Source organism: Dunckerocampus dactyliophorus, chromosome 7, assembly GCF_027744805.1.
Source record: "Dunckerocampus dactyliophorus isolate RoL2022-P2 chromosome 7, RoL_Ddac_1.1, whole genome shotgun sequence".
Lineage (NCBI taxonomy): Eukaryota > Metazoa > Chordata > Actinopteri > Syngnathiformes > Syngnathidae > Dunckerocampus > Dunckerocampus dactyliophorus.
This window is the reverse complement of record NC_072825.1, coordinates 11,510,599-11,530,052: the sequence shown is the minus strand read 5'-3', so window position 1 is coordinate 11,530,052 and position 19,454 is coordinate 11,510,599. Positions and strand designations below refer to the sequence as shown.

Genomic DNA, 19,454 nt, shown 5'->3' with positions numbered 1-19,454 from the left:
TGTGTAGTGTGTGTACACGACAGGTATGTATGGAGCAGCGCAAAATGTGTGACTGTTTCTGTGGGTTTTCTGCTGTGTAGGACCACTGCTACTTCATTATTGCCTACGCTTCTTCCGAATTCAGGCAGATGCATCAAGTGAGACAGGCTGACATAGATCCGGTTAATTTTGAGAATAAAATTATCCCGTGTTAAAAACAAATCCTAGTGGAAATAATAATGATGATAATAGTAATAGATTTGGTGTGAATGTGAGTGTGAATGATTGTTTGTCTACATGTGCGCTGTGATTGGTTGGCGACCAGTCCAGGGTGTACCCCACCTCTCGCCCAAAGTCAGCTGGGATAGGCTCCAGGATACCCCCGTGACCACAATGAGGTTTTATGTTAAAACCAAAGCAATTTTTGCCATAAGAAATAATGTAAAGCTAATTTATCTTTTTCAGACACCCAAAAATATTAACAAAAATGTATTTTATAGAGAATATAGTTTTACATGCAGGAAAAAAAAGCAAAATATGTATAAACGACATATGGAACTTATTGTTGATGTGGACTTTCCCTACATCCTGGCAAAATTGAAGTCAATAGTGTGTGTCATTTTCTTTGTCAAAGGCCTGGCACTTGCAACTTTCTTTGGTAGAGGTAGAGGTTTCTTTGGGTTGTTTAGCAGTCACACTCAATTTAAAAAAATAAAAAAAATGAAAAAAGAGTCAGCAACACGTAAGGTGCTTTGTTTGGGCACTCGATTTTGCGTAACGATACGATACGGGGCAAACAGACTCATATTTTTACGTGCAATACTGTACGATTACCGAGATAATGTTGGAAAACGGAGGCAAAATTTTGGTGAGAATTTGACAAAAATCGAATCATACAAAAACTTGGGTTTACGAAAACAGAGGTTTGACTGTTGGGACGGTTTGCCATGCTATGAAGGATTGCAAATGTAATATGATAAAAGATATACTGTACTTGGATGCATACAGTATGCATAAGTTCCCTCAAAGCAGCATTCATATGCAAACTCAATACGTGTACATGGGGCATGTGCATCATCTACGGCAACAAAAATGTATCTTTCAGAGACAACTCATTATTCAAACCAAGCAAATGGATGTGTTTGGATGTGGGTACCCTTTTCTATGCCCGCATTGACTCACAGCTCTTTTCAACTGTCAGATTTGCCCCACAAGTGATCAAGCCTGGTAGCACTGATGATCAGCCTTCCTCAGCAAATTTCAAATAGCAGGTCTTACATTTCAAGTGGCTTTAGTGGTTCCAGAGGGGGAGGTCTGGGCCAAAGTGCCATTCTGGCTGTCTTTTTTTTTATATTGCTTTTTTTTTGGTTTGGTTTTGTTTTGTTTTTAACAATTCAAACGATTTTCACCCAAGCAAGGTCATCAGTATTCAGCTGTGCTTGTCTTTCAGGAAAGCATTACAGAGCACAGCCATTTGTCACCCACTGTTCAGAAACAACATTATGAACCACCCGACTCTACTTCCTTCAGAATACAGATAAGCCTGTCCGTGCAGCATTACTCAAAATACTTCAGCATGAGGGTGTCATTTTCCCACCAAGGACTTAAGACTATTCCAACCTCTTTTCATGCAGGGTTTCCCATAGATGGACTACTTGGCCAGCCATAAAAACCGAAGAGCCATACAGTCGTCTCTCAGTTATCGCGATAAGTGAATTTATGTCAAGTAGGATTCAATATTAATAAATTGAATGTTTTCTAAATTAAATTAAATAAAAACCTTATTTAGAATATCGCAAACAGGTTTTCTATACCATAGAAAACCTGTTTGCGATATTCTAAATAAGGTTTTTAACATTGTTAGAGCCCTGAAGACATGAAATAATACCCATATAGTCACCTTTACATTTGTATTACCCAGTAGCAGATATAATCAAAGAAAATAAGATATACAGTATTAGTCATAATATATTTACGAATAATATATAATATATTAGTCATAATATAGTGGACAAAATAAGAGGAAATAAGCAATTTAAGATGTAAATAAAACTCCTGCTTGAGTGTCACAGTAAATGTGTTCCCTAGGGAACGAGTCTAGTGTCTGCCTCACTGAACAATGACACCTAGTGGCCAATGTAGAAAACAGTACTACATTCACCATTAGAATGCTTATTCTGCCTTGAACTTGTATTTTAGCTCATTCAATTTAAGCCAAAGATAAGTACAATTTGCTTAAATATGCATTTAAAACATTTTTTTTTGTACTAATAGGCTGTATTGAATCTGAAACAGCAATCATTTATTAATTCATTTTTGTAAAAACCGCAAAAGAGTGTTGGAGTGATGTTCGAACCACGATGTAGGGACGATTGTTTATATCTTTAGCCTAGCATCCTTTTGGTCAGTTATCGTGGTTTGTTTCTTTCCTACAAGTGCTCTGTTGAAATAATTAAGCAGGCCCAGGACCAGCACAAGAGACGCCCGCGATTTGCGGTTTGGCATTTGCTCCCCCGCAGATTCGCAAATTTCTTTTGTGATTGACAGGTGACCAGTCAAGGGTCTACCCTGCCTCTCGCCCAAAGTCATTTGGGACAGGCTCCAAAGGCTCCAGCTCATCTGTGATCCTAATGAGGACAAGTGGTATAGACAATGGATGCATGAATTTTTTAACATAATGATTGCCTTCTGCTGATAATGTATGATAGTTAAGATAGTTATGTTACTGAACACATTACAAGTTAATAAAGGTTTTACTCAGAGCATATTGTGAGTGCGCCTATAGTTGTTCATATTTAAATAAACCTTACATTTACTGCATACTTTGTTATGAATAAAAGCCAGTTGTGGTGGTATATTGCATTACTTACAGCTGCTTGAAATAGCAGAACAAAACTGAATGAATAATGGAAGAAGACAACATCAGCTACCTGACGAGAAGGGATCAGCATCTACTGTAGTGGGAAGGGATAAATCAATGGTTAGTGAACACAAGTCAGTGCCTGTCCAGAGATGGATTCAGGAGACTATTTATATGTAATGCTTGAGACCACCTTTGAATCCAGGCAAGAGCCGCTTGATAGTTTACATTCAAGTACTGTCAGCCAAACTAGCTCTGTTTGTGGAATGAAGACAAATGGACCTTTTTCACATGGTTCTTTGATTGTAAGAACATCCCTTTAGAGTAAAGGCAATTTTAAAAACATATGTTTTCCTACAGCCTTCCTGGGCAGCATTATACTGTTTTCTGTAACATCAGCATGCCTGGCATGTGAGTGCGTTGCCAATGTCGTGTATTTGTTACCTCAAAGAGGATTTGCAAACAACTGAAGCTGCATTTTGGGGACACAAAGCTACAGTGTAACCTGCAAATGTTTGTTTCTGGATTGCAGAGTAAACAACAGATAATTAATCAAATGACACTAACTTTAACAGCTTTTGTTGAGTTTTTTTCTATTGCACAGATTTTATTGGTAAGAGGCAACAGCAAAAACATATCCAACTTGTCCTTAAATCCATCCATCCATCTTCTTCCGCTTACATTGGGGCAGGTTGCAGAGCAGCAGCTAAACAGGGAACTCCAGACTTGCCTCTCCCCGGCCACTTCGGCCAATTCTTCCATCGCGGAACCCCGAGGTATTCCCACCCTAGCCAGATGCTCAAACCACCCTAGCTGCCACATCTTGACGTGGAGGAGCAGTGGCTCCCCTCCGGATGACTGAACTTCTCACTTTATTACTAAGGGGGAGTCAAGACATCCTGCAGAGGAAACTAATTTCGGCCACTTGCATTTGTGATCTTGTTCTTCCGGTCTCTACCCAGCACTTGTGACCATAAGTGAGGGTAGAAATGTACATCAACCAGTAAATCTTCTTCATCACAACACACTCATGCAGAGTCCACATCGCTGCCAATGTCACACCAATCAACAGTTGATCTCCCTCTTCATTCTTCCCTTGTTTGCGAACAAGACCCTGAGGTACTTGAACTTATCCACTCGGGGCCGGGCCTCATCCCCGACTTGGAGAGGGCACTCCACCTTTTTCCAGTTGAGGACAATGGACTCAGATTTGGAGGTGCGGAGTTTCATCCCAGCTGGCTGCGAGTAGCTTCAGTAAGAGTTGAAGATTTTGGCTTAGTGAAGCCAACACTACATCATCTGCAAATAGAGACTCAATACTCAGGCCTCCAAACCAGATGCCCTCAACCCCTTGGCTGTGCCTACAAATTCTGTCCATAGTGGTTATAACCAAAATCGGTGACAAAGGGCAGACTTTCCAGAGTCAAACCCTCACTGGAAATGATCCCCCACCTCAAGGTTGACCCCAAATGTACAGGCACTGAGCTGCCCCCCAGCTCAGTAAGTCTGTCTGCACCTCTTCAGCAACTCTCACCAAGCTCAACTCCAGCATAATTGTCCGGAACCTCTTGACCTCGCTCACTAGCTCAGTCTTCTTCATTGGCAGAAAGGTGATGTTCCATGTCCGCAAAGCAAGTCTCTGCAGCTAGGCATTGGACCGCCAAGGTCCCCGCCTTCGGCCACTCCCCATGGGTACAGGCTCGGCAATCAGGCACTTGACATTGAGCCCTGCCCCCAGTGTCTTTTAAATGCATCTCCGTGAAAGTAAAAAAAGATGCATTACTGCCATGTTTGACACCTCATTGAGGCAACATTTCACAATCTCTGAAAGTCTTCAGAAGTTGTATTTTTTGCTCTTAAATGTGTCTTACAATTCCCTGCCCTCGCTAGAAATTTGAAATGGAGTGTGGTTACAAGTACTAAAACAATTCCATTGATGGTTGCTTTTGGGATCATGTGTTCGTCACTGATCTGAAGTGCTGATTATTAACATATCGGAAAGCAAGCAAGTCCTTTTCGTTCAGTAAATCAGAATAACGGGGAGAATGATGGCACACGTTTGTACTGTAATAGTAAAACTTGTTTGTCATTGTGGGTCTTTGAGTTTCAGCTGAGTGACTGCAGTTTCTCAACCACTGTATGGTTCCTGTGCGTGGTAGTAAAGCAACATGTTGGTGGATAGGGGGCAGTAGAAGCATGACAACCAAAGCAGTATCTCCCACCATGATAATTGCATCATCACAAGTGTGGCGATTTGAGTGAGTGAGTGAGTGAGTGAGTGAGTGAGTGAGTGAGTGAGTGAGAGAGAGAGAGATACAGTGTGTGTGTGTGTATGTATATATACATATATATATATATACACACACACACACACCACCCTTAGATGATTGGAATGTGAGTGAGGTGGAGGGGATATAACCAGGATTTGGGTTAGTTGTGGCCTGAAGGAGCAGAGCTGTCATACTGGAGTCAGGCTTTTACTCAGATTCCGCTGTGGTAGAAGTAGCATGTGTACCTCCATACTCCAAAGATTAATGTACACGAAGGCTACAGCACATCTCCCCATACTCAGTTTTATTTGCAGTTCTGTGGATGTGCAGTGTCTCGAGCTTTATTGCTGTGAATTCAAGCCCTTCGCCCTCGTCCACACACACACGCACACACCTTGTCATTTTTGTTCTTTTCTATCTTTTTTGAGATTCACAGCTTCTTGATGTATACAGTCACCGTGTTTCTGAATGAAATTAGTTGTCAAGGTCTCCCTCATCACAGCATTCTAACAAATGGAATCCCAATTCTGTTTGAGTGCTTTCAGCCTTTACAGATTACGTCTGTGCTGAGTTCCCATCGTATTAAATCGAACACTAATGCATTTTAGCACGCACACGTACAGTGATGGGCTCCAATCTTGTGCCTAGTCAGAGTGAACAAGAGGAGAGACAGAGTGACTCATCACCAGATGGCTGAGTGTTGCACATCTCCGCCACCAGAAGCCCTTATGCTTTTACCACCTGGACCCAAAGTGACATGGCTTTGGAGGACAGCCACTCAGGAAATACACAGCGAGGACCAGGCACTATGACACACTCACCATGCGTATGTTTTTTTTTTTCCCCCCCTTTTTACAGTAGAACCTCCAATGTCGACCACAATCTGTTCAGGGACACTGATTGCATTTGCTCATATTTCAAAGCTAATTTTTCTACAGGAACCTAATACAACTGAGTTTAGGAGTCACTGAAGATAATAGGGAACTCTATTCACTCGAGTCAGTTGTCATGGAGGGCATATGTAAAAAAAAACAAAAACAAAACAAAAATAACACACACTTGGAGACTCCCATAGACATACAATCGTCCTTCGCGAGATTGCGGTTAGATTATCGTTTCCTTGCTAGATCGCGTTTTTTCGAATTTAATTAATGATTGCTGTTTCGTGGTAGACTGTGGTCTATTATTAGTCAAAACATGTTGAAATACAAGTTTTATGTAGTATTCTGGTCACTTGGCTGCAGTAATGCCGTGTCAGTCATGATGGAGTGAAAAAAAGTTCTCCTCGGATCCCATGTGGAAGTGGTAAGTTTTTGGCTTCTTAACTTTTAGAATAAATTAATTCGAGCCTAACTGCTGGCGGCCGTCTAGAGTCCATGCAGCATAAGAGTTGCAATGTTTGGTTTGGTTTGGTATTAGTTTATTTGAACATGAAGGTTACAATGGAATACAGCTCATGAATCATTCTTTCACAGTTCCACATGTCCAAAAGGAGTAGGAAGAAGCAAAGCTTATTTAATCCTACCCCCCATCTATTCCACATCTATTACAACACTTGCTGTTCACTTCCTGCATTCCATGTCATGTTTTCTGTGATAATCAGGATAGTAATACATAGTAGATGACAGTAAGACCAAAAAAAAGTATATATAAATAAATATGAATAAAGAAACAGATTTTTTTTTTCCTTTAAAAAAAAACCTAATCTGACAGAACATCATTGTGATGATCAAGACTCTTCTGCCTTGTATTTAGCAAACATCAACTGCTTGTATTGTTTTTGAATTTGCTCATCTCTGTACATTGTTTGAGTTCCTTACTCAATCCGTTCCATATTTTAATTCCACATACGGAAATGCTGTGTGTTTTCAGCATAGTTCTCGCGTATAAATGTTTTAAGTTTAATTTTCCTCTAAGATGTGGTGTAAACAATAAATAGGAATGGATAAATAGGATATAGGAATGTAAAGGTGACGACAGTGGTGTTATTTCATGTCTACAGGGCTCTGATCATGTTAAAACCCTTATTTAGAAAGTCACAAGCAGGTTTTCTATGCTCTAACAACTATTTAATTTATTAACAATGAATTCTATGTAACTGAAATGAATTGAAGGTGGTCGGGTCTGGAACCAGTTAACCACTATAAACGAGGGATGACTGCATATACACTGACACCCCATTGAGCGCCTTGGCCCGTTGCTGTGACACGTTAGGATGTGGCAGATCTGTCACATAAACAAATGGAAAAGGACCAAAATATCATGAAGCGCCTTTCTGTTGGTCGGTACAGTTCCATGCAGCACATGAACGAGGCATCTTCTCCGTTCTCTCTTCTTACCACATCCAGTATGGCAATGACATAGATGTCTGATTCAGCACTCGGGCTCATCACACGTCACTGACCCAAGTACAGAAACTACCACACACTCGAGTAACTCAACCCATCACAGAGCGCATGCGCAGAAACTCGCAGATTGTCCCGCATTGAATTACGGCAGTCACGCAAGTTAACGCTGCACGATTTGGAGGTAAAAGTGTTGACTCTATACCATTGTGGAAAAGATTAAAGATAGTCCACTTGTACTTGATAAATTGCATCCTTTGTTGACTATTGATCTGCAGTTAATGTTGTATTTTTAACAAATCCCTCCTGTCTTTCTCTCTGCCTGTCCTAATGCACTGCTCCCTTTTCAAATGATTGATGTGGTAACAGAAACACGAACAATTCTTTATATCAAAACTCTTATTTGTCTCTTAAGGGTTAAACTGCAAAAGTTGAATAATACAACTATGGACAAAATAAACGTCTTTACTTCCAAATGAAGTCTCTTCAGGGCAACCAAGTTGGAGTCATCCGGCTTCGTCCAGCATCTTAGCCGTAGATGCTCAGTGTTGGCGAGTCAAGTCAAGTTGAGTTGAGTAATGTCTTGGTCGGGTGTCCGTAAACAGTAGATGCTTGGCATTTGCAAGTACCTGGGTTCTTCTAGTGCTCGAACTGCTCGATTAGGAACAGGAAGTGTAAAGGAGAATTGATTTGCTGCAAGGAACAGATCTGTTTTTCCACAGGGTTAATACATTTATACAAATACAGTTAGAGTAACAGTTGCACAATTAATGACATCCTACGTTGTTGCCTTTTTTAATGTAGCTAGTGGCCGCAAGGGGAAGAATGAGTTAACAGACGTGAGAGTGACCGTTCAGTAAAAAACTCTCAAGCTTTGAACGACTCAGTCAGTACTCATCCATATCTATTCGCTGCTCAGTAAATTGACGTCTCATTAGTTATGCTGAAATCTAGCCAAATTTTCCTCGTCTTGCTTGACGTCATGCGCAATGATGACGTGCAACTTTTAAGGCAATTTTTGGGGTATTTTTGTTTGTTTTTGTTGAAATTCCACATTGTAAGACATTTAGGCTTGTTGACTTTACATGTTCTACTGAATCTCCTTATCTTCTCCTGTCTTATACAGAAGAACCTTACCGTTTCCGATGACATGCAGGCGGACCGTCTTACTATTGTCATGACGAAGCCAGGGTTTTATTTGCCTAGGTGTGTTATACGTCATTTTGGAAAGCTTATTTTGTTGAGGATGGACTGACATACAGCATTCCAGCATAAAATTATAACTGTAGGCTCTCTAACACAACCAGTCGTCCAGTCCAAATACTAAATTGTAGTCTGACAAATAAGGTCCTGTTTTATTGCCAGTGATCCAGTGAATGTAAATAGTTAGTCCACACCAATCTTTATGTCCACAAAGACACGCTGGTTGCATTTTTTTCAAATGCTCATATTTTCCACATATAATCGCAAATTCGGTTAACACGGATGCAGTAGCCACATCTCGCTACTTAATGAACTGTGAACTTCGTGAACTGTCATCTCACTCGACCCAATGAAACAGCCGTTCAAGGTTTGCTTTGGCACAATAGCCAATGACCTTCTGTGCGTAAAAAAATAGTACCAGCCCCCCTTAAAGTAAGTAGCGCAGGGCAGTAACATCAAATTTTAATGATGAGTTTTTTCTTAGGTGTTGTAGCCAGAAAATCCCGTAATGCGAAGGGGTTAACAGCCGGCTGTCTTTCATTCCCTTTTTTGACAACTTCAAACACAGTTTGCTGTTCAGACTGTCTTTCTACTTCCTACACAGGTCATCCCCCGTATCTCACTTCCTGGCTGAGGTATCAGTAACAGGCTCACTGTTGTAGGCTTGGCCTACTCAACCCTTCTTCTCATCCTCCACCTGCTTGCTTGTCTGGGTTATATTAGGTAAATAAATTAGCACAGTGCCCCACACTCCTAATGCGGGCAAGGTCACATGACAAGCCCTTTCAAGTTAAGCTGTTTGAGGGATCAGTTCTGTTATCGCTTTTGCACAAGAGTCAATGGAACCTGCTCTGAAACCTGCTGGGTATGTACCAACATTTTTCACTGGTTTCCCACTTGGAGTGCTTAGACATCTTTCTTGCTGGCGGCATCTAGAAGATACAGTAGTTTTAAAGCTATAAAGTAAAGCTGTGCTTTCAAGAAATCCAAGCATAATGTGCTTTCCAGTGCAAATATGAACTATTACAGAGAAATAGTGGAAAAAGCCTTTTGGGTGTATTGATGCTCTCACTCAAGACAATCAAAAGCGAACTGATGGCAAAGCTTTTTTTGTTGGACTGAAAGTGCTTTTCCCAAAGCTCTGCTCTAAACAGTTTAATAGCCAATTCTTAAAATATACAGTATATAATTATGCTTGATTTTCTTCTAATTTGATAGGAAAAGCCCAAAAACACTCCCACTCTCACTATCATTTGTAAACCACTTTGAGTCAGTTCAGCGAGGGGAACATAAAAGGGTTTTTTATGTCCAAGAGAAAAGACATTGAAAACACGAGCATTCCCTCCCTTGGGAGCAGAATGAAGACATTTGAAAGGATTGCTGGGAGTTTTGCTGGGAATAATTTGATTTGTCAGAGATGTGTTTTGAAAGCATTCATCAAACAGAAGGTAATTCTTGAGCAGTAGATTCAGCATCTTAATTAACAAGCCTTTTCACTTGCTGCTCTTGTTTGGTCATACAATTATGACCTCATTACTGCACTGAAGCAGTAATATAATTTCTTGACTAATAATGCTTTTTCACATTGTGAAACACACACACACACATAAAAATTAGATTTTGTAATTGTTTTCATTTGATTTTTTTTTCCCAGTATGTTTGCTCAAATTGTGAGCGTATATCTCAAGGCATTTTGCCCCCTATGTAAAGTAGGTCTAGATTCTCTCAATATTTAGGGTGTACTTGGGAATCCATACATGCTGAACTTGGGCGCTGGCCTGTGCTAACACTTAGCATTTGTACTTCCGTCCATTTGCTTGTCCCATCACTTCTATCCTGCTGTATTACTAACATTTCCTTGACTTTTCCTTATTTCAGTTGTGGAAAGTGGTGGCTGTCATTATTTGCTAGAGCAGTGATTAATGAAATGACATGTTTTTACGACCCGATCCATATTTTTTGGCTTCCGATCCCATTTTTTTTTTTTAATAGTCTTGCCGATCCGATCCGTTTTTTTGTTTGCTTTAATAATAAGCTTTCGTTACAAACATGAATTTGTGGAATTGAATATGGTTATGAAAATAGTATTGCTGAATGTACTTTTTTTATTGTACAGCATGACCAATAATATTGTATGGCTTTTGTAGCAAACCTCTGAGTCAGGTCCCTAATCCAATAAGAGTCCATCCAATAAAAGATAACACTGGAGAACATGGGCCTGCAAAATACTTCTAGGGTAGGACTAATCATTTGACATGGTTATAGATCAATTTGTGGTGTGATTTAGAATATGACTTTTTTATTTTTTTAACACATCTTTCTTAGGGCCCTATGAAATCCATTTTATTTTTTCCCAAATTCATTTTTTTCCATTTAAATTTTTAGAATTCATTTTTTTTACCTTTTCTGATTATTTTACTTATTTTTATATTTGGGTTAGAATAAAACATCCATTAATTAAATGGAAAAATTCTTACATTTATTGATGCAATACATCATTGGTCCATTTTGTCCAGCAATTGAGAAATGGATGTAGCTTAGCTAACTCTTCTAATGGGATGTCAGCCTCAGCACATATTGCTACAAAATCTTCAACAAACTGTAATGCCCGTGCTTGTGATGAAGTTAAGTTTTGTGCGGTCCCTATTATAAGCGACCAGCGGTTAGAGCGGCACTTCCAGTGCGAGCTCCCTACACCATGGCGCAGCAGTCCGGGCACAGTGAGAGGGAACCACCGCTGTAGCTGCGGAGCCGAATATCCGATGTCCAACGTGAAACAAACTTCACCACGGTACACCACGAACATGTCTACATGGTGGTGTTGGGTTTTCGTCTTCTTGCGGGTGGCTTGAGTCAAGTGGCAACCAGCTTTGAGGCGCATTAATGCACCTACCATGTCGGAGTGTCGCTCAGACTTACGATCGGCCCGATCTCGTGGCGGAAGCCGATATTATCCGATCTTCACAAATACATAGATCGGCAGCTGATCCCGATCCTGAAGATCAGATCGGGACATCCCTAACCCACACCGATGTAACGGGCTGAGCGAGCTATGGGTTTGGACGTGACTTGATTATTTTGAGTCTTTCTATTAATTTGTATTATGAAATGTATTGATTATCATTAAAAACCGGCGAGGAGCCGTAGCAATTCCTTCTAGACACAGCTTCATTGCATGCACGCGTGCATGTGCGTGTGCATGGCACATGGCACAACCACAGTATGACTGGATTGAACTCTATTTTCTTCAGAGAGTTTTCTTTTCAAGGACGTATTCATGGTTATGGATAGCTTACCATGGGGGAAATACACTCGACGGATATGTTTTTTGTGTCTGACTGCACACACTTTTCTCTGATTATATCTACTATATTGGGTAATCGCGATGTAAAGGTGACTATATGGGTGTTATGCCATGTCTAGTGAGCTCTACTCATGTTAAAATGTGTATTTACAAGATTGTAAAACGGGTTTTCGATGTAGATATCCTACTTTGCGGAAATTCTCTTATCACGGTCAAGTCTAAAACCAATTAATCGGGATAAACAAGGGATTACTGTATGTACTTCAGGTGCACCCTGTGTATATACTGTATATATTAAAAAATACGTGTTTTGAAAACCAGTTAAGAATTACTGTATTAATTAAGATGTCCTGCTTTTCATGAAATTAAATTGGTAAAAACTCTGATCACAAAGTGATTTGAAATGTTATCAATAAAACTTTGACAACATAGACAATGTTGAGAGCCCCACGGGCTCCATGGGACTTTCTCTGCCATTCTTTGTGGAACTTAAGCTTTGTCATTCTTACGTAATCACTAACTACACTGACAAGGAAGTTCTCAGATAACTTTAGTTACTGGGTTTCATGTCCTTACTTATACACTGTGTGTGGCACGCTTCTCTAATCCGAACAACTGTTCCTTAATCCACTTTGATCAGATGAAAAGTGATCCAAGAGGCCCACATACAGTCTTTTTTTGAGGAAATGATGCAAGGAGAAATAAGACCTATCTTACCAGCCCCTTTTCACCTCACCTACAGTATGCACCTTTCCACATTTGGAACTAAATATCGTCTTTGTTTCCGCCAGTCAAATTTGTCCCTGAGTAGCAATCACATTGACAGAGATGCCGACATGTAAAAACCTGTTTTTGCTATGGAATAACACAGGACATGACAAAGTATTTCCATACCGTGGCCACACTGGACCCCCACTTTCTCTCATATCGTAGAAACGGTATGACACGAGATTTTAGTGGTTTTGAAATCGTGACTTTTTCCATACCGTGGTACACCTTGAAACCAGTTAACCGGCACACGCCAACTCCAGTCACTACAATACTAAAGCTTTTAAGCCAGATTGTGTGATCACAGTCATTTGCCATCATTTTGTCATTCTTTTACTCTATTTAGCATCAAACACAACAGATCATTGCTCCATAATGTTTGGTGTGTGGATACGCATTTAAGTATGTTTTATCTTGTTTAATTTTTGTAACATTCAAAGAAAGGGCTCCCAGAAGTGCCGTCAGCTACTGCTCATTTATTCAGTGCACACACAAAAAGATTTATTTACCAACATTGACCTCATTGGCATTAGTATTCATTTCTCCTGAGGCTATTTATGCCAATTAGGTAAATAAAACTGATTTGAATCACAGAGTGGATGAAGTTAACATTAAGTACATTTGAGCTTCACTACCATTTTTTTATTGGGTGATTTGAGAAACATTTATTTCAACATCTGTTACGTCGAATGCGTAAAGTGTTTAAAATTCCCTGTTTGTGTGTCTGCACGTGTGTGTGTCGCGACAACAATGTGTGTTCAGGAGCAGAAGTCGGAACACTTGTTTGGTAAGTTTGCGCTGATGAATACATGGTGGCAGAGCAGCGGGGCAGAAGATGCTCTCGGGGGCGGAGAGAGAGAGAGAAAGGCGGAATGAAGAGAAGTTGTTACTTCATCCTGCCGCACTCGCTTCCCAATGAAAAAAAACAACAAAAAAAAGAAACACATTGGGTTGGGCATCGGCTTACTAAGAAAGGGCGGTGCTGGGTAAAAAGGAGGAAGAGTCACCATGACAAGGGCAAAGCAAAGACAGGCCACAAGCTGGCTTGTGTTTTTATTATGTAGCGTGTGTGTTGTGGGAGGTGAAGTGGTTTAGCTGACGTCGTGCGGACTGTGTCAGCAGAGGTCCACATCAGCACAGAGTAGTGGTCAGTGAAGGAGAACACCAAGATACTGTTGAATTTATGTCTTTTGAGGACTTCCGCACATGCAGCAATGGGCTTTCAGCACTGTGGCTCAGTTACACACTTCATGTGTTTCTTCCTTTATTTGCGAACTGTTTGACCCTTTCTCCAAGTAAACCCATTTTTGACCTTAATCCCTTCTATTAAGTCCTATTCTTAAGCAAGCCGCTGGAAATATACTGAAATAGACATTGTGAAACATCTTCAAATAACACTGAAAGTCTATAGTCACATTTAGTTTTAGTTTTATACGCTGCAAATTTATCACAATATTTAATGTACAGTCATCCCATATTGTGATTTACATCATAAACATTAGTCCTTCATTTATTTTATCTACATTGCTAATGTTAAACGTTAACATGCTAACACATAGCATAATAGCGCTAAGTGTTCCTATATATGTGTAGCTATGAAAATGGCTAAAAATGCTATTATGCTGTTAGCATGCTAAAATGCTAACGTTACCATGGTGACACCTAGCATAATAGTGCTAAGCCTTGATATAAGTGTCTACCTATGAAAATAGCTAAAAATGCTACTATGCTAATGTTAACATGCTAACAATGCTAACAAGCTAACGTTGGCATGCTAACACGTGGAATAATAGTGTTAAGTTTTTATATATGCGTCTACCCATGAAAATAGCTAAAAATGCTAGAATGCAAACATTAGCATACTAGCATGCAAACATATGCAAACATTAGCATACTAGCAATGCTAACACCTAGCCAATTAACTCTTAACATGATGTACTGGGAAGGCTAAATGTCCCAAATGAGTTGAGAATTTGGACTTTGGAACGGTCTGAATTGGTTGAGAAATATGGAAGTAGTTAGAACTCCTTAGACCAAAGGTATTTTGCATTCTGAAAAATGGGAATGTCAAGAAAAGTGGGAATTCTTGGTATGTGAAAAATGGCCTGAATGTCCTTTATTAATCAAATGCTTTCATGTTGGCGTGGTCTGAATCGGTTGGGGAAATGTGGAAGCGGTTGAAAAATGTGGGTCTTCCTGTACCCTCAGCAAAGAAACGGCCCCAAAGCAGTGGGATGGTGTTCTTGGAGACAGCTTCCAAATGACTGCATGAGCAGGGGCAAATTTTATAGACATGGAACAAAAATCCAAATCAGCTTCTGATGCGTCACAGTCTGTCCCAAGCAGAGAGCAAAAGAACCACCGCAAACACCACAAGTGTTGCATCTGTTCATATAAATCTTCTCTGCATCCACTTCAAAAACAAGAATGAAGAAAAATGCTTGCACCCATGAACACTGTTGATATTAGAATGCTGCAGTTGTCGAGCATAATTTTCCTGCAGTGTTTGATTACAGTGTGTTTCAGCAAAACGTAATCTTTAAATCAAAGTCATTTGTGTTGCTTATTAACTTTGAAGCAGCTGGGCAGTTCATCCAAATTCCTGCGACAGCACATTATTACAAGGGAGGTGTGTTGATGGAGGCCAAGGTGCTGGAAGACAACAGATGTCCCAATTGAGCTGAGCTGTCTTCGGAATATCAAGTATAGTTGACCGTGTTGCTCGTGAGCGGTCACGGGAAGAAAGGTTCTAATTCAACATTTTTTTTAATTTTTTTTTTTTTTAGCCTGTCCTGACACAAAGGACCTTTTCGTGTCTTTAGCCGTTTTAAAACAAAAACAGTATAATGTGTATGTATGTGTATGTGTACTGATCAGCCTCCACAAAGACACGTGCTCTGAACCCACCGCACGACCAGTTTAAATCAGAAACCAAGCTGACGTGGTGCTGCGTTCCTTAATTGTGGGGACATGTGCCACAAGCCCGATGATAGGGTGACACCATTGGGTGACCGCAAGGGTCTGCAGGTTGACTAATTGTTGTCAAACTGTTGTTGTTGTTGTTATTGAGCGCTTTAGTTGCTATGCTACCACTAAATCACAATAAGTTTCATTTCTGGTTTTACGTTTGTCATCATATCGCTTGTGTTGTGTCCTGTGGTGGCACCAACCCCTTGCAAAAGACATTTTTATGGAGAAGGGCTGAAGTCTCACTACATTAAGAGTGTGGATTTTTTGGTTTAATAGCTGTATTATAACTTATGTAATAGCTGTACAGCTATTGCACTGGCATTCAAATGTGTACGTTACATTAGTTTTTAGATACACATCAGCTTTTAGTACCTGACTGGTCTGGAGTACATCACACGGAAACAACGTTTATTTGTTTTGACTTTCTGAGATGAGCTTACTTCTACGATCCCGTGTCTATTCAGGGTGATGTCGCCGCTTCCATCGATGAGACTGACGGTGTTGCATTTTATATGCTCAATCTAAAGTGCGTCCACACGCAAAATGTTTATGGTTGTGTGACTTTGTTTTTATAGAAGGCTTCCCCCGTTTGCAGCATAAACACAACGGATGTCGTGCCACATTTTATGCTCTCTTGTCATATTGGTTAAATTTAGAGTGTGCGTTATTATACACCCACACAATTTTAATGTTAAACGTGTGGATTTTCAAACACCTTTACTGATGAAATGCTGACGCAGTTTGATGACACTGAAGATATAAAATATAAACACCCCCTGCAGTGCACCCTTAACCTCTTGCATCAAACTAACAAGCAGAGCGCACCTTGCTGGTGAGAAGAAAATGAATGATCTCATTAAGTGAAATCACAGTGCCTGCAGCTGTATTGTAGCAGCCATCCAGCTGAGACAACATGCAACTGTCAAAACCTTCTGTGTCACATTTGACTGTCAAGTTTAGTCTATGCATCACACAGCCCAGCCTCGGTGTCATCAAGTGTTTGCGTGCATATTTGAATGCAAGACTTTTCCAGCTCTTTGCTCATCAACTTATCTAAACATGCCTTTATGGCCCTTGCTTTGTGCACTGGGGCATGGTCATGCGAGAACAGTATTAGGTAATATCAGATTGGTATCATCTCAGTGGGCAAGTGTGTGCACAGGGGTGCTTTGTGTTGGGCCCCAGGATCCATGGTGGGCCCATTTGCACAAGGGGGGGCGCAGTCTTTTCAAATGTGCAAAGAATGTGCATGGCTGCAGTGAGGCATGGAGAACCAAGACAGGAGAGACAGCACTCTTGTCAGTTCCTGGTAGTGTAATGGTACAGCTGCTACCTTTTAGGACAGAGGAGTTTTTAAAATTCTCTAGATTTGTCATTTTGCACTAAAAATAACAATTTTTCCCAATGTATTCCTATTTATTCAATGCATGCATTGAACATGCATTGAAATTCTAGTTTGAAAATAGCTTTTAATGGGTCTGTTAGGTCCTAGACATGTGGACCACAGCTGCCCTGGGCCGGGGCTGGGGCCGGGCCCAAAAATGACAGTAATTTTGTAACGGAGCAGTGGGGCGGCCAACTAAAATTCTGCTTAGGGCCCCAATATGGCCATCGGCCGCCCTGTGTGTGCATTTAGGGGGAAAAAGGACCATGTCTACACCAAACTCCTGATCGAGATGCAAACATATGGCAACACACGTACAGTATAAGAATGAGCAAAATAACGTTTCTCATTGTACTGCATAGTATGCAAGACTACTGCTTTTAGGTGTCTTTCATGACTACTGTATATATTGTGTCTATTAGACACAGAATAATGTAATGGGGACTAGAAGAGTCTATTTTGGAGCACTGAAAGTGTTTCTTAGTTTTATAGAATTTCTATGTTGTATGTTATTATTGTGGTATCAGTTGCTGTAATATGCAACTATCATGCATCAGCTGTTTATGTTGGTATATTTTGGTTTCCTCATTTTGCTCCATGAGATGGACTAAATATTACAAATAGCTCTAAATATGATGCAGTTGTAGCGCAATGCAAACTTCAACCACAATAATAACCATTGTTAAACCAATAACTCTTTGACGGAGTCCATCAGAACTGAGCATTATCTTTGTAAAGAACTTTTGTTACATGCCATTGAAATGTGCAGATAATCATAAAGCTGTGACCTGCCAATGTATGCATGAGACGAAAGCAAATCAGTTTATCTGAACAACCATTATGGTACATACAGTATCTTTTTCATTTGGATGGTGGCATACAATGTGGTTAATCTGTTATCACACATTAATAGTTTCCATTGATGACTGTATTTGTTGCTTGAAGGTTACATGTATCCTTGTGGTGAGGTACTCAAAGGAGCAGCCAGATTTGTTTGCAGGGTGTGGGCTGTATGCAGTAAATCAAGTTCACTTTGTAACGTAGTCAGTTTTGTTCAAGTAATGTCAAGTAATCTAGACCCATCACATGCACTTCCATCATGTGTAGTTTCTAATGGTTTGTGATGTGTGGTAGTCTCTTTATGGGACTGACACCGTCCTCTGAAAGTGCTCGAGGCTTTGTCTTCATTTTCAATGTCCGTCTAAACTGTCACTCTCCATTGTGGAACTCGTCATTCTCTCGCTTCTAAACATGTTATTCTTTATCTGTCGTTCTGTGTCCTCCTCATGTCTCACATCACTGATGGCAGGAGAAATAGGACACGCCACAAATAGGTGAAAATTAGTCAAAACATGTATCACTACTGTTTTGCCTTTTTTTCTATTATTTTCTGGCAAATACACCACTTTTTGGCACTGTAGTTGACAGCCCAAAGCTTGATCCCATTAGTCTGGTTGACCTGAAGTTTGACTTGAAAGAACCACCAAAAAAATGTGGTTTACAGTCACGATTGAGCACTCATGGCCCTGTAAATCCATGGATTTTTGGTTTAAATAAAATAAATAAATACATTTTATTTTTCTAGGAAAATAGATTGTTTTTCCCCCAAAACACATCCCATTCACCCTAAATCAATAAGAATTTATAAAACCATGATGCACCGTATTTGTGCATCACTGATAATGTATTTCCTCAAGCACTGCGATTTTGCACTTTCTTTGGCTGTCCTTGAATGCACCATAGTTTCTGTCAGACACAAAGTGAAACTTACATATAATTTCTGTACTGTGATTCTGATCCCATAGTTCCATCTGTTCATCATCTTACTGTACATATAGTACCTATGCATTTTATGCTTTAATTGTGTTTTAATAAAATGTAATTTCCCCCCCCCCCAAAATCAGGGGAGAATATTGAACTTCAAGCTAGCTGGAGGCTTTGAAGGAGAGAAGGAGCAAGCTGCTCATAAAAAATAGACCCCGAAAAATTACACCAATAGAAACAAGAATTTTTGTCGGTCAATTATTTATTTTACTTGTCGATTTTCGCCATTCGCAGGTGGTCTTGAACCCTAACACCTGTGAATAGTGGGGCTGTGCTGAACACCTTTAAGGAACTGAAAAGCACAGATGTAATTAAATGAGAAAGATTGGTTGAAAAACAAAACATGGCTACCATTAACTCATTCAATCCCAGCCATTTCTCACAAGACAACCCCTTCACTATCTACCATTTTAGACAGGTTTGACTGACTTTGAAGGCATACAGAATATTGTGTTCTTTCATTTTTCATCAGGAAAAAAAAGTTTTTTTTGTTTTTTTTTTTTTACCTTTTTCTGTTTTTTAGTAAGGTAAAATTAGCATAGGTAAG

At 40.0% G+C, this 19,454-nt stretch overlaps 1 protein-coding gene across 8 annotated transcripts in view; it reads left to right on the top strand.

The window, feature by feature from the left end:
* Window positions 1-19,454, top strand: part of oxr1a (oxidation resistance 1a) — a 152,374-nt gene that overhangs the window by 38,289 nt on the left and 94,631 nt on the right. For 2 of the 8 annotated variants that reach the window (XM_054781626.1, XM_054781622.1), the window contains exon 1: window positions 9,459-9,522. The exons of 3 other annotated variants lie outside the window; for them this stretch is intronic. In XM_054781626.1, the coding sequence (XP_054637601.1) occupies window positions 9,497-9,522 (26 nt within the window). In that variant the 5' untranslated portion in view covers window positions 9,459-9,496. Of the gene's footprint in view, window positions 1-9,458; window positions 9,523-19,454 lie in introns of those variants that run through there. 3 more of the 8 variants (XM_054781627.1, XM_054781621.1, XM_054781625.1) reach the window with 3 other exon arrangements.